Source organism: Triticum dicoccoides, chromosome 7A, assembly GCF_002162155.2.
Source record: "Triticum dicoccoides isolate Atlit2015 ecotype Zavitan chromosome 7A, WEW_v2.0, whole genome shotgun sequence".
NCBI lineage: Eukaryota > Viridiplantae > Streptophyta > Magnoliopsida > Poales > Poaceae > Triticum > Triticum dicoccoides.
Genome location: NC_041392.1, coordinates 481,552,168 through 481,579,895, shown reverse-complemented (window position 1 = coordinate 481,579,895; position 27,728 = coordinate 481,552,168). Strand labels below are relative to the sequence as shown.

At 46.2% G+C, this 27,728-nt stretch overlaps 1 protein-coding gene across 1 annotated transcript in view; it reads left to right on the top strand.

The window, feature by feature from the left end:
- Positions 1-26,355, top strand: part of LOC119333557 — a 143,619-nt gene extending 117,264 nt beyond the window's left edge. The window contains exons 2-3 of the mRNA XM_037606414.1: positions 25,531-25,845; positions 25,932-26,355. Of these exons, the coding sequence (XP_037462311.1) occupies positions 25,531-25,845; positions 25,932-26,090 (474 nt within the window). The 3' untranslated portion in view covers positions 26,091-26,355. The remainder of the gene's footprint in view (positions 1-25,530; positions 25,846-25,931) is intronic.
- The last annotated feature ends 1,373 nt before the right edge of the window (positions 26,356-27,728 follow it).

The window sequence follows — 27,728 nt, the reverse complement described above, 5'->3', positions numbered from 1 at the left end:
TTTACGACCTGTCAAATGCTTGAGTTGGTAAGGCCGTTTAGTGTGCGGCGGCCAAGGCGGCCGCACCGTCTTCGATGCGCAAGGAGCGATCAATATTTCCATTTACTGTAATGATGCCACATGGACCGGGCATCTTGAGCTTGAGGGAAGCGTAATGCGGTATTGCATTAAAGCGAGCGAACGCTTCGCGTCCGAGTAGTGCTTGATAGCCACTTTGAAACGGAGCGACATGGAAAGTTAAGTTTTCGCTGCGGAAGTTGTCGGGAAGCCGAATATAACCTCTAGTAGCAGGGAGCCCCAACAGTGAGCCTCCGGGCCAGGCGTTACTCCTGTAAAGGTAGCATTGCTGTGGCAAATTTTTGTTGGGTCTATCCCCATTTTGCGGACTGTGTCCTGATATATCAGATTCAAACTGCTGCCGCTGTCCATCAGGACTCGGGTGAAGTGGTATCTGTCAATTATTGGATCTAATACCAAGGCAGCCCATCCTGCACACCGGATACTTGCCGAGTAATCCTGATGGTCGAAGGTGATTGGTTGGGACGACCAGTGGCGGAGCTCTGCGGTGATAGGCCCTGGGGCATGTTCCTCTAAAGGTGCCGCTTCTCTCCCTTTTATCACGTGTAACACGTTGACTGTTTTGACTTCTGGTGGGAATTTCTTTTGTTCCCCTGTGCTTCGCTTGCGAGGCTCGTCCTCGTCTTCACTTGGAGTATCCTGCCCCTTGTGTTCGGTGTTGAGCTTGCGGACTGTTTGAAGACGCAACATTCTCTGTGGGTATGATTTGCAGGTTTGTCAGGGGTGCTATGGATCTGACATATTTGGTCCAGAATTTTGTTTAGGCTGGATAATTCGTCTCTATTGCCTTTGGAGGGCGGTTTCTACTGCCCTGGCCGAGAGCTTGTAAATTCAGCGTTTACCACCGTGCTCTTCGGGCTGTCTTCTTTATTCCGGCGCTTACTATTTTCGCTGCGTCGTGATTTCCTGTTTCCATCTCTAACTTCGGATGTACTTGGGTCGCTGGTGTTGGATCGGGCTAGCCAGCTGTCCTCCCCCGCGCAAAAGCGGGTCATGAGGCTTGTTAATGCTGCCATTGTTCTTGGCTTTTCTTGGCCGATGTGTCTGGCAAGCCATTCGTCTCGGACGTTGTGCATAAAAGCTGCCAAGGCTTCGGCGTCCAGACATTCGACTATTTGGTTCTTTTTAGTAAGAAACCTATTCCAAAGCTTTCGGGCTGACTCTCCGGGTTGTTGAGTTATATGACTCAAATCGTCCGCATCCGGAGGTCGTACATAAGTCCCTTGAAAATTTGCCCGAAAAGCGTCTTTGAGCTCTTCCCAGCTTCCAATGGAGCTTTCAGGGAGGCTTTTAAGCCAGTGCCGAGCTGTCCCTTTGAGCTTGAGGGGTAAGTATTTGATGGCGTGGAGATCATCTCCTCGAGCCATGTGGATATGGAGGATATAGTCCTCGATCCAGACCCCATGGTCTGTTGTTCCGTCGTATGCCTCTATGTTTACAGGTTTGAATCCCTCTGGAAATTCGTGGTCCAGCACCTCATCGGTGAAACATAGGGGGTGTGCAGCACCCCTGTATCTGGGTGTACCGTGGTGTTCGGATGTTTGTTGTGTTGCATCGTATGCTGGAGCGCGCTTGCGTGGTCCATAGATGGATTTGATTGCGCCGTCCTTTTGATGCGAGCCCTTACGCGGATCGCGTACTGGTTTATGTGCGGCGTCGATTGCCACTTTATGTTGGCTATGAGGTCGTCTATCCGACCGGATGGCCGTTTTATTTTTTAATTGTGGAGGATCTAAGGCCTCCTCATCAAATTCAGGTAGCAACTTTCGCTTCGGATAGCTCTTGGTGTGGCGATTACTGCCGTATCTCGCTGCCGTGTTGAGTACTTCACTCCATTTTATTTTGAGTGTGTCTTGTGCAGCCTTGAGCCTTTGCTTCTGTTTTTTCAGACTCCTCGCCGTGGCAACGAGCCTTTGGTGGGCATTATGTTGCTCCTGGCGCCTGTCCGGTGTGATGTCGTCCGGACTGTTATCTTCGATTGGGTTGGGTTGTTCGGCTATATTTTCCATGTTGCCGTGGTCGGGCAATAGTTCGCCCTGCTCTAACGTTGGGTCTAGGTGATCGTTATTTCTGCCGAGGCAGGATTTGGAGCGGCATTTACGCTGCCGCTTTGACTACTGCTCGAGGGAACCACCCTTCACTGCGTCCTTCCGTTCCTCGTCGTTATTTTCTTTGGGTGTGTCCACCATGTATACGTCATGTGATGAAGTGGGTGTCCAGTGCCCTGTGGGCAGTGGTTCCTCTTCGCCTCCCGCATCGTCGTCCATACCGTCGATGTCTTCGGAGTCGAAGTCGAGCATGTCAGTTAAGTCATCGACAATGGCTACTAAGTGGGTGGTGGGTGGGCGGCGAATTTCTTCGTCATCCGCATCCCAATCCTGCCGGAAGTAGTTCGGCCAGGACTCTCCTGACAAGGAGAGAGACCTTAATGAGTTCAGTATGTCGCCAAAGGGCGAGTGCTGAAAAATATCCGCGGAGGTAAACTCCATGATCGGCGCCCAATCGGATTCGATAGGAACGGGCGCAGGCGGTTCAGAGTCCGTGGCCGGAGAAGGATCCGGCAGTTTGGCAACACGGCTCTCGTGAAGGGTAAGGTCGATATTCGGCTCGATCGCCGCTGAGGATACGGCCTCCGTGACGGGGTCCATCCACCCATCCATGGATGGCACAACTAGCTCCGAATTGAGGCTCGGAGCGGCTGCCGGTGCGATCTCCTGAATACGGTCCGATGGTAGAGCTAAATTGTACTCATCGTGACCGTGCAACGCACAAGGCAGGGGCTCGAATCCGTCGAAGATTAAGTCTTCGTGGACATCGGCCGTGTAGTTTAAGCTCCCAAACCTGACCTTGTGGCTAGGGGCGTAACTTTCGATCTGCTCCAGATGGCCAAGCGAGTTGGCCCGCAGTGCCAAGCCGCCGAACACAAAAATCTGTCTAAGGAGAAAAGTCTTACCCTAGACTGCGTCGCTATCGATGATCGTAGGAGCCATCAAGCCTAATGGCGACGACACAGAGGAACTCTCAATGAAAGCACCAATGTCGGTGTCAAAACCGGCGGATCTCGGGTAGGGGGTCCCGAACTGTGCGTCTAAGGCGGATGGTAACAGGAGGCAGGGGACACGATGTTTTACCCAGGTTCGGGCCCTCTTGACGGAGGTAAAACCCTATGTCATGCTTGATTTATTCTTGATGATATGAGTATTGCAAGAGTTGATCTACCACGAGATCGGAGAGGCTAAACCCTAGAAGCTAGCCTATGGTATGATTGTATGTTGTCCTACGGACTAAAACCCTCCGGTTTATATAGACACCGGAGGGGGCTAGGGTTACACAAGGTCGGTTACAAAGGAGGAGATATCCATATCCATACTGCCTAGCTTGCCTTCCACGCCAAGTAGAGTCCCATCCGGACACGAGACGAAGTCTTCAATCTTGTATCTTCATAGTCCAACAGTCCGGCCAAAGGGTATAGTCCGGCTGTCCGGAGACCCCCTAATCCAGGACTCCCTTAGTCCCCAACACACCCAATACAATGGTAAATTGTATAGGTGCACTAGTTCGGCGAAGATATGGTGATACAAGTGGTATATGGATAGTAGATAAAGGTTTTTGTAATATGAAATTACAAAAACTGCAAGGTAACTAATGATAAAAGTGAGCGTAAACGGTATTGCAATGCTAGGAAACAAGGCCTAGGGTTCATACTTTCACTAGTGCAGGTCCTCTCAACAATAATAACATAATTGGATCACATAACTATCCCTCAACATGCAACAAAGAGTCACACCAAAGTCATTAATAGCGGAGAACAAACGAAGAGATTATGGTAGGTGACGGTGTCCTGGACTATGGGGTACTCACCACGTCGTCTCCCGATCTATTAGATTGGGCCGAGGACCCCCATGGCCATATACTCATGGACCAGTTCGTACAGCTGTCGCGTACATGAAAGATTCCACAAGACTTGGTGATCAAGACAAGGACTCCTCCCCGCCGGCATATTCGGCTAGGACTCTTGTTATCCTAGGCCTCTGGTGCATTATTTAAACCGAGGCCAAGCTAGTCGATAGATGATATACAACAATCATACCATAGGCTAGCTTCTAGGGTTTTAGCCTCTACGATCTCGTGGTAGATCAACTCTTGTAATACTCATATCATCAATATCAATCAAGCAGGACGTAGGGTATTACCTCCATTAAGAGGGCCCGAACCTGGGTAAACATCGTGTCCTCTGCCTCCTGTTACCATCGATCCTAGACGCACAACTCAGGACCCCCTACCCGAGATCCGCCGGTTTTGACACCGACATTGGTGCTTTGATTGAGAGTTCCGCTGTGTGATCGGCAAAGGATCAATGGCTCACCCGCAGGTCAACTGCGATGCCGGCATATTCGTCGCCGGCTCGACTGGTCACCTTGGCTCGACCGAGGACCGTGCTCCATCTCCGATCGTCATGTTCCGACGGGGGCCTTCTTCAACATCAACTCTGATCTCTATCATGATCATAGAGGAGTCATCCATGGAGCTCGAGGGCTCAACGTCAACATTGCCCTCGGACGATCGTGCTGTTTTTATGGACAGCGAACTTGTATTCGCCGTCACCACCTCCTCGAGCGTCGGTTTGACGATTTCTTCGGGGGAATAGTGCGTAATTACGTCTACAACAGCCATGCAAATTTTCGTCGACTTCCGATGGAGGAATCTCCGACAATCTATGATATACCGGAGCCCTGACAAATCTGGATGGGAATCTGGACAAGTTTAGGGCGTGGTCTCCAGAGCCCAGCTCGGAGGTCCTTTTGAAGATCCAACTGTTCATCTACTGAGCAATTCCCATATCTACCACCCCTCCAAATTTCAGCTCGATCTGATGGTTCAAACTCCGGGAACCTTCCGATGAGTGGACCCATTTTCGGATCCGTTTTCGGCGCGAATACGGATCCGACCCGAATTCATGTTTCTTTATGAACGTGATATTGGACAACCTTTTTAGAGGAATTCTCTTCTAGGTATTGTGCGTTGTTTTTAAACACGTGCCCATAAAAATTTAAGCCTCCCCTGAGGTCATCTTCATCATCATGCTGGTGTCAAACCAGTCCGGCAATATTGCTCCAAGGCTGCCGACCTGCGCTAGACACGTCGTCACTTTGTTGAGCCGAGCTCAACTTCTTCGGATCATCATCTCGGCAAGCCGAACAAGAGTCCGGCATCGTGAAGGATAAATCATCACCAACATCGCCACCCCATGGATTACACGGAGCGGGCATACTGGCATCGCCGCACGGTCACTTTATCAAGCTAGCATCGACCACGTCACGACCTGCATCGGCAGGGCCGCACTATTACTTCTTCAAGCTGGTGTCCATCACGCCGACCTACTTCAACTCATCGGCTGACATCGAGGCTTCGACATCTTGGCTGGACCGGGGGCTTCGCCATCTCTTCATCAACCAACTCCAGAGACTTCGGTGTCACTAGCCGACCAGCTCCGTCACGTTAGCTGGACCGAGGGCTTTGCCTCGGCGAGCCAACCTTTGCCAGCATCGCCATACCGTCGCTTTATCGCCCATCAGGCAATGGGTGTGCGGATCGAGTCCCAATTTTCAGAATCACCTTTCTTCGGATTGCTACAACAAATAAACCAGGTGCTATTAATCCTAGTATATTTTGCTTGTTCGAGTTCATTTTTCCCAAGAATTATTACTCTGGTTTGTTCATCATATGTACACAGGTCTATCAAATGATGGCTGCATTAACGAGGTCGCATGGTGGTTCGGTCAGTTTCCGTACATGGTCCGGCGAACGCCGCATCCGGAACTCGGACCGACCTGTGAATTCAGGCTTTGCCACGCCTTTACCGCATCACACCGATGCCTTGCATTGACATTGACTTCGGCGTCAGGCCATATTTCTTTTATTACTCACTTTGCATAAATTATTTATTATGCAATGATTTTTTAAAATTATTATTATTACTATTATCTCCGGTTTGCACTATTTTTTGTTTACAGGAAAATGATCCGGGTTGGGCCGTATCGTCAACTCGGCGTACTGACATACCGCGTCACCTCGGCTGGACGGGGGACTTCGTCAACACTTCATTACCCCATGCCAGGGACTTCGGCATCACTCTGCGGGCCCGCATTGACCGTGCTATGTCACCACTTCGGAGTGCCGAGCTCTTTGCTCCACCACCTTGGGACCGGCTTAGGGGATGGAACCTTGTCCCGCATCAAGCTCGGGCCGCGTCATCAATACCGAACACATTAACCAGCTAAGTTGCCTTCATGCTCAAAGTTTTAAATTTTTAACTTGTGTTAGGTTCGACCAAGCATTATACCTTTTTGAAAAAAAAGTTGCTTGTAGAGAATCTCCTTGTCAAAACTTTGTTTGTGACACACAAATTCAAATACCCCGTTTATTTGGGGGCTCCCTTGATGGAGCTTTTCCTCTTGCATATGATTATACTTGTACGACTTCGTTCCTTGTTCGTGTATTACGCCACAATATGCACCATATTGACCTAAGCTATTTGCAAGCTGGGTTGCCTGGCTCCTGTGCTTACCCCTACGTTCCCGATTGTTCGGCTAGGGAGTAAAGGGAGCACCTCCGCGATTGTCACGACCGGGTCATCCGAGCTCTGACCTCAGACTGGGTGAAGCCGAAAGCTAGCGCTCTTATTGTTTTCAATCATGGTCGGCACACAACGGAACTCATGAGTACAAAAAATCTATTGCACAAGTCTCATAGTAATAATGAGCACCGAAGAAAGGTATCGGTGGGGGTACTATTTTCTTCAAAGATGCTTCTTACACTTCGTTAGTAATATAGCATAAGTTCCCTGAGCGTGCTTTGTCTGTTACAACCATATGGCCTGATTGCCTGGTCATCGGAAACACCACCGATACTCTCGACAGGCGGAGTACATGACACTTTTCGGCCCTTGGCCGAAGAGGGAGAAGCCGACGGTCGGTTAAGACGTGTTTAAAGTTCGGGTGAACACAAATATGATATAAGTACTTCGGTACATACAATAATTATACATAAAATTCTTACCCAAGTCACTTGGGGGCTCTTAAAATTTATATATGTGCTGTAAATGTGTTTTCTTCTTGGTCGTTGCCAAAACACGACAGAAGCACAATTTTTTTCTTTCTCTTCCAATCTTCGGATTGGCACCGAACACTTGATCTTGTTTGGATGTCATGTTTTTACTAACGTTTTTTGGTTTTCCAAGCTTTTTGACACTTCTAAACTATTTGTGTGTTTCCAGCACAAGTCTCAGAGTGCAATGCCGAACACCCTTATAGATTCGGCAAAAAAAATCTCGGATCTCACTATATATGCATTGGTTTCGAATTGTGTCTTCGGTCAATAGTTGGGTGGCCGGGCTCCTGCGCTTGCCTCCTACGTTCCGCTTTGTTTGGCTAGGTGTCCAAAGGGAGAACCACTGCGATTGTGCTTCCAGCTCACATGGTTAAGCACTTCAGTGGAGAAAGCCGAAAACTGACTGTCACAATAAGCGTAAACTGGTCAGCCATCCGATGACGGTGTTAAATGACGGGCCATTCATAACAATGGCCGAAGTGTTTACGGCTTGACCTCGACTGTCACCAAACACTACCGGGGGCTATTAACTGGCCTCCCAAACTTAATTCTCGATATTTTGCTCTTACATTAGAGCTGAGGTTTTATGATCATGCTTAGCATGACAACCCAAAGAAAGGAACCGATAGCGGGACTATTTTCTTTGGAAGACATTTCTTATGTTAAACAGTAATATAACATATCTCTCTGCATACCTTTGTTTATAAAACTGTATGGCCAGATTGCCTTGTTTGTCGTAAATCTTTGCCCTCATAAAGGCTTTATAAAGTAGGACAAACACTCCTCGGCTACTAGCCGAGGAGATGGAAGCCGATGGTCAGTCAACAAAGTTTTGTACAATGCGGATCCGAGCATTAAGGATGTAAAGTACTTGGATACATAGAGTCATTACACACAACTTGTGATTTTACTATGGATATCGATCCTTAATTCGGCCACCCGTGCCCGCATTAAGGCTCGGGGGCTACTAGGCTTCGGGCTTATTATTTACAAATATTAAAGGGGCACATCAATCCCCTGATCTGGTGTTGCCACCCGACCAGTGTCTCGGGGGCTACTGCATTGCATGTCCAATGCACAAAATTTTAAGTGCAATACAGTTTCCGAGGAGATTATGATCCTCGGGTTGGTCGGCCACACCCAACCTGAGTCTCGAGGACTGAGCATGCCGCTTTTTGTATCCCAAAGTATTCTGCCAAGCTAGGACTTGATCCTCAGGCCGATTTTGCAAATCAACCTGAGTCTCAGCGGTTACTGGGATCAGTGGTCTTACATCATCCTTCAAGTGCATCTCGGGTTTTAAACCGATACACACGTTGAGGCTTACTAGCTATATATCTCGGCAGAGAATAAATTGCACCAATCAAAAATATTGACAAAAAATTGGCCCACAGTCGGGGTGGTGCACCACCTCGGAAGCAGTCCGGCATAAAGCTCGGGTGCTAGTGGCTGGCTCCATAGAGGGCATTTCCAGCATTAAGCTCGGCTAAACTCCATCAACTTTTTTGGACCAAGATGATCTATGACATCTTGGATATAGTGCGGTGTTGGAGCTTGGACACAGTCCAGCGTTGGAGCTCGGATACATTTCGGTGTTGGAGCTCGGAAGCAGTCCGACATTGGTGCTTAGCTGCAAAAGATACCTCGAATGCAGTCCGGCGTTAGAGCTCGGATGCAAGAGGACACTGCCTCTCGGGAACAACTTCAAACCTGAGGTGTGGCATAAAAATAATAAGGCATTGATAAAGGCCGGAAACTTAAAGGGGCTCCTCGGATACCCGACGTGTAAACTCGTCGAATGCATTTCGGCGATCCTCAAGATCGAAGATGAGAAGATTTGTTGAACCAGTTTTGAAGACCGACAACCGAAGATGAAGAACAGTTTGGAAGAATCGAGGAGCGTCCCTAACTTGAAGACCGGTTTAGGGGGCTAGTGACGGTGTCCTGGACTAGGGGGTACTCACCACGTCGTCTCCTGATCTGTTAGATTGGGCAGAGGACCCCCATGGCCGTATACTCATGGTCCAGTTCGGACAGCTGCCGCATACATGGAAGATTCCACAAGACTTGGTGATCAAGACAAGGACTCCTCCCCACAGGCGTATTCGGTTAGGACTCTTGTTATCCTAAGCCTCTGTTGCATTATATAAACCGAGGCCAGGCTAGTCGATAGATGATATACAACAATCATACCATAGGCTAGCTTCTAGGGTTTTAGCCTCTACGATCTCGTGGTAGATCAACTCTTGTAATACTCATATCATCAATATCAATCAAGCAGGACGTAGGGTATTACCTCCATCAAGAGGGCTCGAACCTGGGTAAACATTGTGTCCCCTGCCTCCTATTACCATCGATCCTAGACGTACAGTTCGGGACCCCCTACCCGAGATCCACCGGTTTTGACACCGACAGTAGAGTACGAAACCACCTCAAAGTTATTCTTTCCAATCAATCCGTTGGGCTATTCCTATAGCTGTCACAAACAGCCCTAGAGTTTGTACTAGAATAACACCTTAAGACACAAATCAACCAAAACCCTAATGTCACCTAGATACTCCAATGTCAACTCAAGTATCAGTGGGTATGATTATACGATATGCATCACAAAATCTTAGATTCATCTATTCAACCAACACATAGGACCTCAAAGAGTGCCCCAACGTTTCTACCGGGGAATCACGACGAAAACATGTGCCAACCCCTATGCATAGGTTCATGGGCGGAACCCGCAAGTTGATCACCAAAACATACATCAAGTGAATCACGTGGTATCCCATTGTCACCACAGATACGCACGACAAGACATACATCAAGTGTTCTCAAATCTTTAAAGTCTCAATCCGATAAGATAACTTCAAAGGGGAAACTCAATCCATTACAAGAGAGTAGAGGGGGGAGAAAACATCATAAGATACAACTATAATAGCAAAGCTCGCGATACATCAAGATCGTACCACCTTAAGAACATGAGAGAGAGAGAGATCAAACACATAGCTACTGGTATATACCCTCAGCCCCGAGGGAGAACTACTCCCTCCTCGTCATGGAGAGCACCGGGATGATGAAGATGGCCACCGGAGAGGGATTCCCCCTCCGGCAGGGTGCCGGAACGGGTCTAGATTGGCTTTCGGTGGCTACGGAGGCTTCTAGCGGTGGAACTCCCAATCTATTGTGCTCCCGGATGTTTTTAGGGTATATGGAGATATATATATACGGAAGAAGTACGTCAGGGGGGGGGGGCACGAGGGGCCCACGAGTGTGGAGGGCGCGCTCAGAGGGGTGGGCGCGCCCCCTCCCTCGTGGCCTCCTCGTAGATCCCCTGACGTGCACTCCAAGTCTTCTGGGCTTCTTCTGATCCAAAAATAAGTTTCATGAAGTTTTAGGTCAATTGGGCTCTGTTTGATTTTCCTTTTCTGTGATACTCTAAAACAAGGAAAAAACAGAAACTGGCACTAGGCTCTAGGTTAATAGGTTAGTCCCAAAAATCATATAAAATAGCATATAAATGCATATAAAACATCCAAGGTTGATAATATAATAGCATGGAACAATCAAAAATTATAGATACATTGGGGACGTATCAGAGCCAAATCCGGCCCATGGCAAGAGTCGGCCCATTTTTGGCCTGTTAACCCATTGCGCCGTTTCCAGCCCGTCCTATATTCTAGCCCATTAACGACTCGTTATGCGCGTGACAGAATTAAGCCTTTGCTGTCCTACGACCTCTTAACGGCCTGTTACCGTGCTAGGCCGATAACAATTACGCCTGATTACGACCCATGTAGACCCATTTATCCGACGGCCCGAGGCCCACCGATTACAGGCCCATTTATCGACGGCCCGTAGGAGACCCATGGATCCTACGGCCCGTATATGGCCCATGGTAGTTGCGGCCACTAGTAAACCAGGGAAAAAGAAGACTAGGAAATAAATAAGGCCGAAACTAATGCTAGGCTATTAAGGCGATTGCACAGATTACATCCACTTGGCATCAAAGATCGCCACCAGTGCAAATATAGGGAACACCCTACACTATACAAAAATGGCTTTCTGTTTTCTTCAGCTGGTGGATGCATGTTAAGAATAAATTTTGTATCGGACCAAAACAAATTACAACTATATAACAAAAGGAAGGTTGGCATAAAACTTAACAGTCCAGCAGATAAATGCACCACCAGAAGTTCAGAAGCTCAGTTCATTTGACCTGACTATTACGTTTTCATGATGTATTGTCTGATGGAGCACCATAACCCTCACCTTCATTTCCCCTAGGCTCCTGAACAACATAGCAAATGTCTGATAGTCTGGTTTCAAAACCATGCATATCTTGACGACATTGAGCAATGTTTCTCCTTGTTTCACAAAGGGTCTCTGTTAGGGAATGGACTTGTGGCTGGAGCACAGATACAACATTGCTTTGAGCTTGCATATCTTGATCATGAGGCAGTTTGGATGATATTTCCTTAACAACCAACCCAGTATTACGCAGGAACGTAATTTTGGCACTATTAGTGGACAGGTACTGACCCACTGCAGCAAGAGCTGACATTGCGGTTATAGTTGCCTCGCCACCTTCAGAAGGTGGCGGTTCCACCATTTTTTCCATAGCTCGCTGAAAAGTTGAGGTTTTACATTAGTAGTACCAGAACAGAAGATATTAAGGAGGCAGCAAAACCAAACAAAATAGCTTTGGTCTATATATAGAACTTATTCTGGTGAACCCATGTAAAATATTAGTTGTATTTTATTGCAAAGTACATAATAAAACTAGGTTCCAAACATATGACCATGTACCATCGCTAATGTATTGTCTATTTCTTCACATTGTATTGAGGGCTAAGGATAAAGAGACGAAGTTTATAATACAGTAAGCATAGTAAGACATCATTCATATCACAAAACAATTGAGAACAGACAAACAGGCAATTGCAACGTTGTGTGGGCAAGTCCAGCACGGAACTAGATTACGTGTCAAGATCAAAGGAACATCACTCCTCTCTTTTAAACCTTGTAAGGTGCAATGATATGCTAAGAAAATTGTGTATAAAATTGAAAAGAGTAATAGACATTTGTTGCAAACCATGCAGTTCAAGGCACAAGTCAGAGTAAGCAGTAGTTAAAAGGCATGAGGATTAAGGACTTACAACAGCGGCTTTGACTGGTGTAGTCATGCCCTTCTTCTTGGTGGTGTGACAGTCCTTGAAGATTTCCACATCATTTGGTTCAGGTACTTTTTGGTCCTTGCGGGCTTTCCTCTGCATTTCGAACAAGTCAATATAGATCTGGTAATATGGTACAACGAAAAGAGTGAAACAACAACTAATTACAAGAGCCTCGAAGTGTGCAATATAGCTACGAGATCCTATCGTCTGTTGGAATTTCACTTCGTACGGTTGGCCTTGTTCTTTGAACAGTTCACCTACAAGAAGATAGATTTGTGTGGCGCATGCGTAAATAGGACTTCAACATGTGATCTGATCACATATATATAATGTACCTGATACTTTGGATCAGACCAGTGTTTAACAAGGCCCCTCCAGTCTTCATCTGATATATTTTCCACTAGAGATGTTTGGGAAAGTTCACTATTAGCCTTGCCTTCAAAGTGAGTTTTCCTCAAGTTATACAGATATTGTCGCAGAGCAGACTTGAAAACATGGCTGCAAGCTTGTCTGGTTGCATCATCTTGGCTATCCAACTTGAACCTCATCTGTTGAAAATTATGGGAGTCTCATTATCAGCAACCTAGAAAGTATGGGACAGAGCAAGACGATATTACTAGTTTCCATACATAACCATACTTACAGATAAATGGTCGAGGAATGTGTTGAACTGGGTTTCGTCTTTGTCATTCCTGTACTGAATCCATGTTGGGAGGATACGTACATGACACCTAACGGCAACCGCTGCCTCTGATACTAACTTGGCTGACTCTGTAGCATCACGTGGCCTTTTTAAACCTGCCTCAAAACGGATCTCCATTCTTCCTCCTCTAGATTTAGTTAACCTATCGAGCATTATCCCTGATGTTTGTTTCCTCTTGTGCCTAGGTGCTAGTCCAACAACGAACATAGGAAGTGTTAGTGTACATCAAACTGTGAGAGTGCATATAAAGAAGCATGCAACTGTAACTTGACTCCAGCAACTACCTTCTTGATGTTGAAGCTCAGAAGGTTCATCTGATATTGCCAACTCGTCTTGTGTCAAGAGTGCTTGGGAAGTAGTGTCAGGTGGCAAGGGAGCTTGGGAACGTGCTGCTAGCTCAGTTGGCGCACGAGTAAGTCGTGCAGCTGGTAGTACTATGGTAGGTGTTGCAAGAACTAGGGTTGTCTCTGCTTGTTTGGTGGCAGCTATTTGTTTCTGTTTGGCCTTTTTTGCAACTCGTGTAGCATGGGATGCCATGTTTGTAGAATTTTCTGCTGGACTTTGACCTTCTATTGCACCATCGGTACCAGCAGAATCTGCAGGATTCATCCGCTTCTCATTCCCTGCCATTATGTGTTTCTTCCTCTTTCTCTGTGCCATGTTAAGTCAAGCCGACAAGAAAAACGAATAACAATTTAGTTCTTCAGAACAAATTGATGCGTGATGCAGACGAACTAAACTTTGATGTTAGACAACCACATGATAGGAGGATGTCATATGTATGAAAAACAGGACGGAAGAGATAACCAGAACTATGATGTGTAAACTAATAAGAAGACATTTCACCAAATTAGAAGCAATGCAATGGAAGGTAGACACCATATGAAAGATGCTACAAATATTGCTCTGCCAAGTTAATAGTGTCTCATCATAAATGGCGTTTAAACAAATGTGAAGCAGTACAAGAAATAAATCATATGCAAGATGCAAACAACATCACACTACCATGTTAGAGGTCTCTCGTCATTAGTGCCATTGCATATTCACAGCATTGCATATTCACAACTTATGATGTGTAAACTAAGGAGAAGGCATTTCAACAAATTAGAAGCAATGAAAGCTAGACACCATATGAAAGATGCAACGAATATCACTCTACCAAGTTAAAACTATCTCATCATAAGTGCCATTTCAACAAATTAGTAGTACTAGCTAGAAAAGAATGTGAGATGTAACCTATATCACACTCCAAAGTCAAACGTGTCTTATGATAAGTGATTGTTGCAGGTTACACAACAGTAGTAATTTGATGTAAGAACATGGTGTGATAGACAGATATTGTATGTTCTAGAAACAGGAACACGTGTCTTATTCAAGTATAATGTGTAAAGTAAGCAGATGGAATTCAACAAAATTAGAAGCAATACAAGCTAGACATCACACATAACATGCAACCACATATAACAGTGCCAAGTTAGAGGGAGCACTGGTGATGCTGCACTAGGGGAGACGTGCTCATCATAAACACAGCTTTGTTGAGTGTCTATGCATGTGTTGTCTTGGAAATCATCTTGGGGGTGTGGAGGAGTAGAAACTGTAGAGGCCCTCTGTTCGGAAGGAGCACCTTTATCCGCTGCCTTGCTAACTTCCTTCCGCTTTATTGATTTTGAATTGTCAAGTAAAACCGACAAGAAAAGGCAATAAAATTCTCTCTTCAGAACTCATTCATGCATGATACTGACAATCACTACTTTGATGTAAGGCAAACACATGATACCAGGATGGAATATGTACGAAAAACATGATGGCATGGCATGTTCACAACTGTTTGTGTAAACTAAGCAAAAACCATTCCAGCAAATAAGAAGCAATTCAAGCTAGACACCACATGAAAGATGCAACCAATATGACTCTGCCAAGTTAAAAGCGTCCCATCATAAATGGAATTTCAACAAATTAGAAGCAGCGCATGCTATAAATCATATGAAAGATGCAACTAATATCACACTGCTTATACTAAAGGTGTCTCGTCATGTTGATTGATGCGGGATACAAAAAAACAATAGTTTTGTGTAAGGACATGCTTAATAGACAGATGTACTATGTACTAAATACAGGAAGGCATGTCACATTCACAGGTATAATGTATAAGCTAAGCAGACTAGCACATGCTGTTTAACCAGATTGGAAGAATTACAATCTAGACACCATATGCAACATGCAACCACATATCACGCTGCCAAGTTAGAGCAAGCACCTGCGATGCTAGTGTAGGGGAAATGTTGTAATCAACTACAAAGCTACGTTCACTATCTTCATCTAGCATTTCTGTTTCTTGAGAATCATGTCGGGAGGCTAACGCTGCATTCTTTAAATGAGGAGTAGTCCCCTTGCCTGCCTGCCTCGTCATAAGTGATTGATGAGGGATACACAAGAACATTAGTTTGATGTAAGAACATGGTTAATACACAGAAGTACTAGTATGTACCAAAAACAGATAGGCATGTCATATCCAAAGGTATAATGTGTAAGCTAAGCAGATGCAATTTAACCAAATTGGAAGCAATACAAGCTAGACATCCGGCTGGAGTGGTGAGCATGATCATCTAGGACCTGAGAGCCTGGTGGGAGGCGGGCTGCTTCGCCACCATTGCAGCTTTTTAGTTGGCCTCCAGGTGATGCCTATCTTTGCTGGGCTTGTCACTAGCTCGGCCAGTGCCCTGACTAGCTATTTGTCTTCTGGTGCTCACGGGATGGTGGTTCATGTAAAAAAATACCTTCCCTTATCTTACCGACTTCGGCCTTTCGAATACGAGCTAGACACCATATGGAACATGCAACCACATATGACACCACAAAGTTAAAGCAAGCACCTGGGATGGTGGTTCATTGCGAGCGAGGTCATCAACTCCAGAGCTACATTTACCGTCTCCATCTGCTGACACTGCACCCTTTATAGCAATGTAACGTGTCTGGCCTACCCGCATACGAAGCTGGAGTGACACTCTCTTTTCTTTTTGGCTTCTCTCATGGCAGCAGAGTCTGAAATACCTTTGCATAAAAACACAATAGTGAGAGTAAGGGTGAAGTGTGTGCAAAACTAGTGCACTGTAAAACTAGCAGATAGCAGGTGACTGAAAAATAAATGACGGGAGACATATGATAGCTCTACAACATTGCATGGCAAACAAAATTAGATTCTACTCTGTATGATTTTGTAATATATGAGCACAGGAAATGCAGGTACTCCTCCAGCACACCACCACATGTGGTCATATCTAAGATAACAATCGACTAAAAATAAATAGGTCAGTTGATTTTTTTAATGAACCGTCCGATTTATAAGGAACGGGCAGATGGCCTTCGTCTACCTCCCTCCAGTCACTGTTGACGATCTTTCTCGAACCGCCAGCGACCACCGGCCCAGACCCCTGCCTCCGCCGCCCCGCCCTCCCATCGACCTCACACCACCGCCGTGCTTGGCAGCGCCCCCAGGCCATCCCTTTAATCCCGGTCGACCTCCAGATCGGGCGCCAGTAGCTCTAGGCTGCACACGCCCCTAAGATAAACACCAAGGCGTTACTTCCCCGGCGTAATAGGCGTACTAGCGCCTGTTACGCCAGGGAATGCTTCCGTTAATTGGGAATCAAGTGGCCAGAAATTGAAATTCAGGGGGGCGATGGACCTCTAGCTAAGGTGAAATAGTATATGAGGAGAAACCTTGTGCATTGCGAGTTACTAGGAACATCTAGGATCAAGAAGAAGCGGTCAACTAGTGTCTTCTGTGGGATGAATACCATGCAAGCAGAGACGTAAGATTTGCACGAATAAGGGAAGAGGAGTACCTTTTTCGGTTGCCGGTGTGGTCACCTCCACATGTCACGCTGATCTTCTTCTTTTTACCGGGGAAACCGATGTTCTGGAGGGTGCAGGCTTGGATGAACCCATGGCCAAATTGTTGACTATGTTTCCATGGCCGTATGACGGCGGAGGGGAAGCAGATCCGAGGCGGCGAAGGGCGGCGTAGCAAGAACAGCTCCGGTGCGGTGGAGGGTGGTGAAGTTGGAGCAGCAGCGGTGAGGCGCAGGACGGCGTGGTTGAACTGGCTCGGGTACAGACGGCCCGGCCTCGGCTTCAACTACTAGCCGTGGAGGGCGTTGCGGTTGAGGTTGCGGTGGACGACGACGTCGGGGTATCAGCTCCGACATGATGGAGGAGGGCGGCAGTTGATGGGTGGGATGGGGTGGCGGGCGGAGGACGCCGGGGTTTCGCGGCTGGTGGAGAGGTAGTTTTGGCGCCCACGGAGTACGAATGGGGAATCAGACGGGTGGGGGAAACCATGTTTCGGTCTGGGACGCACTTGTTTTTGGCTTTTTTGAACAGAAGATGGGACGCGCTTGTTTGAAATTTGGGGAAAGTACAAACTTTGCCCCCCTCTTAAATTTCGGACCTACTGTGGGTCAGGGGTAGGATGGTAATCCCAGGTGTCCCAAATAGTGGGGGGAGCAATTTCGGCCACGCGCATGTGTGCTTAGGCGGCCATTGTGTATGAATGTTTTTCGGATGCAGTTGCGTGGCATCTAGATGAAGCTACAAACCTACCCCGGTTTAGACCTTTGGACGTCGGGCTGGTAGGTTTCACGGGTCGGAGTTATTAGAAAAGTACTTTCCTTGTACTACCAAACATTGGTCTCACGCGGTTTCGGGTGAGTAGAGGCTCTTTTGGTGCTTCGTTCGAAATTTTGAAACAAAAGCATTCACGTTTAGAGTACTCTTGAACTATGAGGATTGACCTAAATAGATAATGTTATATTTGACCTTGTATGTTTGAAAACCTCATTAAATTATCCGCTTCTTTTTGAAATTTTGACACTTGAAAATCCTATGACTACGATTATTTTGGAATGGAGGAGCTCAATTTGAATCTATTTTGTACACGACTACATATGCTATTATGTACAAAATCAGAGCAAAGATTGGTGCCCCCATAATTTAGGTATGGTTTACAAATGCCATGATATCAAATTCAAATAATTGAATGGACTTCATGTTGAATTCGATTTTTCTAAACCACCTTAAGTTGAATTCAAATGTATGCTAGTTCATAGGTAGCTATTTATAATGTCCATTGTGTAACTTTCGTATATATAATGTGCTTTACACACACAACATGAACTATACTTACGTTTATATTCGATTGCTAAAGCGATGCATTGTCTGGAGTTCAAAATACTAACTATGTGGATCAATTGTGTCGAATAATAACATAGACATGCTCAAATTAGATAGAATCAAGATGTCTGATGGATCAATGACCGCTCCTTATGCGAATTACAAATATCATGATCCCATCCTAATATTTGGATACAATTTATATCTTTAATCAATGTGTAGAGCAGTCTTTTACGTGTAGTTTCACTCTCCATCGGTGGTCTCTCACACATGCTCACACACTCTCTCCCAAGGTGTCTTTCTCGCACACATGCTCTAGATATAACCCTCCCTCCCTCTCGTAACCATTTACAACTCTTTTCACTAACCTTTATCACAAGCACTCTTCCTCTCGCAAACATACACACGCACAATCCTCATCGACCCTTTCTATATACATGGACCTGCCTACGTGTCTCATGTACGCACATTATCTTTATGCATGTCTCTCATGCATTGTCTCACACCTCTCTTCCTAATCGACGAGTATGATTCTAGCAGAGCATTCTGTAGGATGCCCCTTAAAGTTAGGTTGGATGAATAGTGATATCAGAGATAAAGGGGTTACCTTAGTTCGAGAACCTAGGGTTACAAATCCTAGCCGGCTTTGTCAGTGGACACAGAGTCCTTCACAATTGTGCTATCTTTGTCTTGTACGACTAGACATCCATGGGTCTTCCTAAATGTGTCACGGGCCGACCAATGTGGCGCAGGACGGAACCGAATGAAGGGCCTCACCTCGACCCACCGGACCTCACGCGGTGACACACCCTCTGCCCCCACGTCTCATTATCTTCTCACACCCACACATACCAACTCAAACACCACACACACAGAAAATTTCTCCTGGTGCCTCTATTCCCTCCCCCTTGCATATACACACTCAAGGGAATGGAATCTCTTGTCGTGACGTCATATTCGTCTCTCTCTCTAGACCACTCTCACGTGCTATCTCTCCCACGCCCCCCATCGGCCCCTCTATACATGCCTCTCTCGAATACGTAATACACACACATACCTCTCTAGGCCCAGCCAAATGCATCAACTACACATTCACACATGTTACATCACATACCCCATTGATCTAAAAAGTCCTCTCTTCATGTTTATTTCGCATACAACATTCCTTTTGAATAAAGTGTGGCCAAAAAATTATTTTAGAGTTTCTACATATATACAACATTACAAAGTTATATGGAGGAGTACGAACGCTAATTTGCATTGCATGGTGCCCACAATGATATTTATTCCGCACTATGAATTTGTATATTTTATACTATATACAAAGTTAGTCATAATAAAAAGAAACGAAGAGCATCTCTCTCTCCATCGCATACGCCCCCTGTACGCCCCTTTCACGTATGCACACAAAACTATCTCCAGGTCCTCTAAAAGTAAGCCCCCAGAAAATTCACGCATGTTTCATCTTTCTCTCATGATATATGCAATGACGATCATTGTATTTGAAGCGAAAGGACGATACGTACATTGGACTTCAGAATCCACTCATTACGGTCACCATTTACGCCTAGTGGTTATTATACAATCACGGGCTCACCGTACAACTCTGTATTTGCTCATGACATGACTAGTTGACCAGTTAAACGCTCCACGTGGCACCTCTAGTGTTGCATCACATTATCTCACTACCATTGTGCCCACCTGCCGACTTGTATCTAATCTACATCTACACTCTTATAAAATACATAAAATACACTCTTATAAAAAATAGAGTTGGTGATGATGGTGTGCCTACCATCCTGCAATATAGGCCGTCCGATTTATATCTGACGGATAGGAAAGAAACTATGGCAATTTTGCAAAAAGGTACCCACACACCTCTCCACATTTGGAAATAAGGCCTTCCCTCATTCATCCTTTTCTCTCACAAGATAAACAAGTCATACAAATGCATCTTGATGTTACGTGCAATGCACGGGCATCTTGCTAGTAAGAATGAAAACAAACGACAAAAAAATATTTGGATGGTGGTTTGAAGTCATGACCGCGGGCACAGCGGACAAGGTGGCCTTGTATTGGTATGCTGAGCCGTCTGTTTTAACACACAGGAGCTGGTGTGGTGATTATACACACACATGCATGCACATGAACTGCATCCACGCAACACTCACACAAACACATGCACCCACGCACGCACACAACACTGACATGTACACACACAGCCACGCACGCACGCAACACTCACACGCACACACGCACGCATGCATGCACACACCAGTACACCACACGACCAACACACACTCTCATGCTCAAGTACTCAACCTACACGTGCATGCGCACACATCAGGCCCTGACAGACACATACACAACCAGGTGATTCCCGCGCACGGGTTGGAGCCTTGTCGCGCCTGCGTAATTTGTGTTTATATGACCTTTTGCCTATGCGAACTAACAGGTGGGACCCACAAGGAACGTAGTCATTTTAACTAGTCAACATGGCGCCACGCAGACTATTTGGCCGGTCAACAGAGTGCAATCCGATGCTGAACTGTGAGCATGTGACCGTATAATCACCGCAAAACATATATAGTGATCGTAATCAGCTTATTCTGAAGTTCAGTGACCGTATTACGCTTTTCTCTCTGTAGGGCCGCGCAAGACACTCAACAACCGGCAAGTCCCCTTTCAAGGTCGTCTACGGATTCAACCCATTGTCCCCATTGGACATTCTCCCTCTACCACTACAAGAGCACATCAATATGGATGCAAGTGCACGCGTTAACCATCTCAAGAAGGTGCATGAAGATACAAGGCACACCATCAAGCGCCAAGTACAACGACTTGCGACCAAGCTCAACATCAACAAGCACCCCATGGTATTCGACATTGGTGATCTTGTGTGGCTACACCTTCGCAAAGAACGCTTCCCCAACGAACGCAAGTCCAAGCTTCTACCTCGAGCGGATGGACCCTTCAAGGTGCTTGCATGCTACAACAACAACACTTACAAGATCGACCTCCCGCGCGACAAGTACAATGTGAGCGACATCTTCAATGTCAAGGACCTGTCGCCCTACCATGGTGATGAAGAATTTGATCCAAGGTCGGATCTTCCCCAAGGGAGGGGAGATGATGTGGAGCATCCCAAGGTCATCCGCATGGACCTACCATCGTCTCACCAAGTGCCTAGCGGACCCATGACACGAGCACGTGCAAGAGCTCTTGAAACCGAGGTGAACTCACTCCTCTTCGAACTACCACTTTCTATGCATGAGATCTGGCTACTACCTCAAGCGGAAACCCTTTGTGTGATCAGACGCTTGGAGGAAAGCCACGGACAAGACGGTGAGGACGCCAAGCTCAATGGACAAGAAGAAGGAAAGCTTGAAGCTCCCAGGCTCCGGACGACCGGCGAACCCCGGACGTCCGACAACCTCCAGGCTCCGGACGACCGGCACATCCACACCCGAGACGAATCTACGGATTTCCAAAGACCTCCGGATGACCGATGCCCCAGACGTCCGACCCCGACCGGACGTCCGACCAAAGCCCACCCGAGCCGAATCTATGGACGTCCGATGAGCACCGGACGTCCGGACCCTCACGAGTCTTCGGACGACCGGTAACTTCTCGATGTCTGACGCCTGTGTGCTGTTTGTGTGTTGGGCCGTAGCCCATGTACCCCTTTGCCCACCTAGACTATATATACTCTTCTCCTACCTAGGTTTTAGGGTTAGCAAAGGATTAGCTCATATTTTGTGTGAGAGCTTTGCTCATCCACTTGGTTACCTTCTCCTCAGAGATAGCGCCTCGTCGGAAAAGATCCCCCAAGCGGATTCAAGACCCCTTTACGGGTAGAACCTCAAGACCTCCTTACGAAGAAGATCGTGCTACTTGTATCGTCCTTAGTTGACCGTGGATCGCATGATCTCTTATGTACTTGAGGATCTAGCATATGTGTGACTATTTCTTGTTGGTTTAGTGATTCTCTCATGTTTTCCCCTCGTGTTCTTCGTGTTCCTCGCGGGATCCGCTCCTTTCGTGAAAGATCGGCCCCTAGGGTTCCTACCCTACATCACCATCCGTGACAAGTGAGGAAACCCATGATTTGTTTTGCCATGCCTCTTCACAGGGGGAAACCCATGATTTGTTTTGTTGAGTCCCTTTTGTAGTGTAGTGAGAATATGTCCAGTTTTAATTGCTATATCTGGTTGTTTGCAATATGCCTTGTTTATTTCAGTTGTGCACAATGTGATGCTCTATATGTGCAATTATTTACCGTGCAGTACATTTCATCAATCCAGTTTTAAACATACCGATAGGAATGCATATATTTGCTTGTTGTTAAGCCTGTTATAGCTAGCATATGCCTCTTTTAAAGTTTTTTGATTGTTCGGTTGTTTGTAGTTAGCATATGTTCAGTTTCAAATGCTATCTTTGGTTGGTTGTAGTATGCCTTCTTTATTCTAGTTATTCACAACGTGATGTTCTATATGTGCAAGTATGAACTGTGCAGTTCAATCATCAGTACCAGCTTCAACAACACCACTATGAATGACTACATTTGGTTGCTGCATCGTGTAGTTAACACGCCTTTCCATTTTTATTTAACCATAACTAGTGTACTTAGACTGGCACAATACTAGTTTGAATGACCATGTGTTGTTTGTTGTTAAATGTTTGGCCTGTTGCAGTTAGCACACCTTTCCACTTGTTTTGCTTTACTGGCGTGCCTAAACCTGCACAATGAAGCTATCTTTTGGAGATTATTTTGTCTGCCATGTGTAATTTTGGTTGATGTTTAGCCTATTGTGCTTAACATGCTTCTTGATATACCTACACAAGACAATTTTGGGAACGACCGCTGTTTTCCATCGAGGTTAGTTTCATCCCATGGCTTATATCTGCTCACTGTTCAGGATATCAGTAGCTGGTACCATATAGGCCGGTGGCTGATAAGGGACTAATTGGTGAATTGGGCTTTTAACTGAATATATCTGCAACACATTTTTCCTTAGGTTAACTAGGGCCATATGTAATATATCTGAGGCTATATAGCAACATGCACTGTACTTAATGTCTAAATATGCAATCCTAGGCTACATAGCAACAAGGAAGAGTTTTACATTAATGTTCTAATGATGTCTATACGTAGAAGAGCAGCAACAGCAACAGCAACGACACAACCCTGTTTGGATACTCAACTTAGCTAGAGGTTAGAGTTAGTTTCTAGCTCATTACAAACCCTGAACTAACTCCATCCAAAGAGTTGTTTGGATGGTAGGGTTAGATTGACAATAAATGCACTAGGAGAACTAGCTCCAATTAGCACCTCTTGGGTTGGATACTAGTTTTTTGGGTGGGTTATAGATGCAACTAGCTCAAACTAGCTCTCTTATTTAGATATACTTTAGGGCTATTTGAGCCCGAACTAGCTCAAACTAACTGTAACCCGTGGATACAGCAGATAATTTGTAAGAATGAACTAAACTCCTTCTGGCCCATAATATAAGATGTTAATTCATCTAATATGTGAGTATATTGGATGTTATAAGATACTCCCTCCGTTCCTAAATATTTGTCTTTTTAGAGATTTCAAATGGACTACCACATGCAGATGTATATAGACATGTTATAAAAGAGTGTTGTACTACATCATTGTGCAATTGTTGTTTAGCTTCTAATATTAATTTGGTGCGTTTAGGTACATATGTCATTGGTAAAGATCCGTGTTTCGACCCTTCTGTGTATGGGGCAATGAGATATCGATGAACTAGCATCAAGTGAGGAAGCTGATAAAGATTGCTAGTAAAATTGGTCCAAAGATGGCAATTAAACTATTTGTTTACACTTTATCCAAGACATCAGCGAACTGCAGGATGGTAAGTAAGAACTCTGCAACCTTCTTTTTTCTGCCCATAATGAGTTGTGTTAGATGACAATGTCTAAATCTTTTTCCTTTGCAGTGGTTGCCAAAGCAGTTTACTCAAGAATACCTCTCAAACTACATGATTGGTGGGCATGCAAAGGTTAAAGTATTTCTACCAAAACACGATGATTATCTAGATGTTTTCATGAAGACCACGAAGGATGGGCAGTCGGACATCACAAGGGGTTGGACTAGAGTCGTGCGTGCCTTCTGCATGGAGGAGGGCACAATATGGGCATTCCGCTTCACCTTGTTTAGCAACCAGAATATATTTCGCCTCTTTCTTTATCGTCTTTAATAGTACAAGTATACAACTGTGGTTCATCATTCTTTATTTGGTTCTTGTGTAATTCTTGAACATATGTACATATGAATTGAATAATGCATTGGTTGTTTGAACCTGATGGATATGAATAAAATTGTGTAACGCCCCGAGACCGATGTGCCAGGTGTCCTCCAGTTATTGGCTGTCGTTGCCATGTCATTTGCTTCCGTGTTGCATTTCATCATGTCATCATGTGCATAGCATCATCATGTTTTCAAAACGTGCATCCGTCCCGGCCTCCTCGTTCTCTCCGTTGTCCGTTCTGAGCCCAGACACACTTGCACGCGCCCGCGGCATGTCCGAAATAGTATTTTATAAGTGGTCAGAAAATGTTCTCAGAATGGGTTGAAAGTTGGCATGTGGTGTTGTTATGTTGTTAGTAGATCGCCTGCCAAGTTTCATCGCATTTGGAGCTCGTTTGATTGCCCAACCATTAAACTATAGCGGCATTATAGCCGGTCAAACGTCAGACGTTTTCGGTCTCCGGAAACAGTTGCCGGGCCTTCTCTCTTCCCTTTTCTTAGCCTGAGGCCTTCTGCACAGTCCACTACCTACCGCCAGGCCCAACCTAACCTCTCCCGTCAGCCCGCGGCCCTCCTCCCGCGCGCGTCCGAAATCGGTCCCGGACCCGACCCGGACAGTCGTCACCGTTGGATCCGGAACATCCCCAAACATCTACAAAATATCACCATTTTCTTATTTGGGCACCCTAACCTATTTATTCGCGATCATCCGATTGCGATCGGAGGGACGATTTAGCCCCTAATCTAACCCACTCACTATATAAACCTAGACCAACCCTAGATCCTAGGCAGTTTGTCCCTTCCATCCATCCCATCCGCCGCCACTCTCCTTGCTTTCAACGCCGGCCAATCCCCTCTGTTTTCAATCGATCTGTCCATCCAGCATCTCCCATCGCCATCCTCATCCACATCCCCGCCTCCTCTTTCCTCAGTCTTCCCCGCAGCCAGCCGGCGCCCGATCCAGGATGGATTGAGGCCACGGCCTCGCGCGCCTCTGCCTCGCCGGTGGCCGGCCACTCAAACAGCAGCAGCAGCCATCGGAGGTCCCAGCGCCGTGCTCCTCCCTCGCCGCAGCAGCAGCGCGGCCCCGAGCAGCCTTTGCTTCGAGCTCGCGCGCCCGGTCGCAAGTTGCTGCCCGAGCTCCTCCTTCTTCGAAGCTTCCCCTCATCTGCCCCGTCCTCGACCCTGCTGCTGGACTCGGACCCAGATGCCCCTGCGACCAAGTTCACCGGGAGACCACCACGTTGCTGCTCTCCTTCCTCGTTAGCCTCCCGCGCCGGAGACCTCTGCTTTCGCGTCGCTGCCGTGAAGCTCTGTCGGACTGGAGCAGCACTAGACCAGTAGGACCGTCGCGTCCCTCTGCTTGCTTCTCGTCCTTCTCCTTCCCCGTTCCCTCCCATAATCTCTCTCTCCCTTTTTTCTTCAGGTAATAGTAGTTGCCACTTCCCTCATGGAGCTCCCATGCAGGTCCTCGCCGTTGTTCCGCGCCAGATCCGGCCGAGGACCACTTGATCTCGCCGCCTCCGCCATGAACCCGTCCTTCCCTGACCTCATGTGCGCGCCGCCGCTTCCCTGCATCGCCTGAAGCCGCCAGCGTCTTGCCTCCTCTGTGTGTTTTCCTCTACATCGAGCAGAAGCTCGGGAACGAGCACCTCGCCGCACGTTGACCGTCCATCCGCACCTCCAGCCCAGCGCCAAGGCCTGCCAGCGCTCCAAGCCCAGCTTGCCCCTTCGCGGCCTACCTCCTCCTCCACTGAACCGGGCCGAGGCCCATGGTGAGGCCACCACCAGCGCCTCCTTTTTTTCTTGTTCTGTTGGACCTTTGCTCAGTTTCGGCCCATGTAGTGTTTTCTTCCCTGCTGCAATTTTGTCTAATTTCCAGAGAAAGACAGTTTCATAGAAAAGCCCCTGTTCTTCATGCATATAATAACTCTCGAACCGTGCATCGGATTAAAACAAACTTAATATGAAACTTGATTAGATTTTCATGTAGTTTAATAATATGCAACTTTCATCTATGTTTAAAATGTTTAAGATGTTGTTTGTATAAATTTGCTTAAATAACTTGCTAAAACGGTTTAATTCATAACTAAATAATCGTAGCTCGGTTTTTAATAAACTTTATATGTAAATGGGGTAGAAAAATGCCTAGATTATCATGATGGCTTTACTTTGCATGTTTAACAACTCTAAAATTATGTTTAGGGCAGATCAGTACCAAACCAAATATATGCATATGAGGAGTTTCCGGACTTGTTGTTTTGTTGTTCCGGCCTCATTTAAACTTGCCTAGATTAGATAGTTTCATCATGCTTCACCTTCTGCCATGCTAACAACATTTAACCTTGTTGGGTACATAAATGAGAGAGAACTAAATAAGTAATGTGGTGTTTTGTCAATATGCATCCCGATGCATATTGAGCTCCATTTAACTTGTAGTATTGTTTGTGCATGTTGCCATGCCATGCCTCATTAAACCGGACATGCATCATACTTGGTTGTGCATCATGCCATGTCTATGTGGTGGTTGTTTACTATGTTGTTTGCTTCTTTCCGGTGTTGCTTCTTCGGGTTGGTTTCGATAATGTCGTGTTGTGAGGATTCGTTCGTCTACGTCCGTTTCTCTTCTTCATGGACTCGTTCTTCTTCCTTGCGGGATTTCAGGCAAGATGACCATACCCTCGAAATCACTTCTATCTTTGCTTGCTAGATGCTCGCTCTTTTGCTATGCCTATGATGCGATACCTACCACTTGCTTATCATGCCTCCCATATTGTTGAGCCAAGCCTCTAACCCACCTTGTCCTAGCAAACCGTTGTTTGGCTATGTTACCGCTCTGCTCAGCCCCTCTTATAGCGTTTTTAGTTGCAGGTGAAGATTGAAGTTTTGTTCCTTGTTGGAACATGGAGATGTTGTTCCTTGTTGGAACATGTTTACTTGTTGGGATATCACAATATATCTTATTTAATTAATGCATCTATATACTTGGTAAAGGGTGGAAGGCTCGGCCTTATGCCTGGTGTTTTGTTCCACTCTTGTCGCCCTAGTTTCCATCATATCGGTGTTATGTTCCCGGATTTTGCGTTCCTTAAGCGGTTGGGTAATAATGGGAACCCCTTGACAGTTCGCCTTGAATAAAACTCCTCCAGCAATGCCCAACATTGGTTTTACCATTCGCCACCTAGCCTTTTCTTCCCTTGGGTAGGCCTGCCCAAGGGTCATC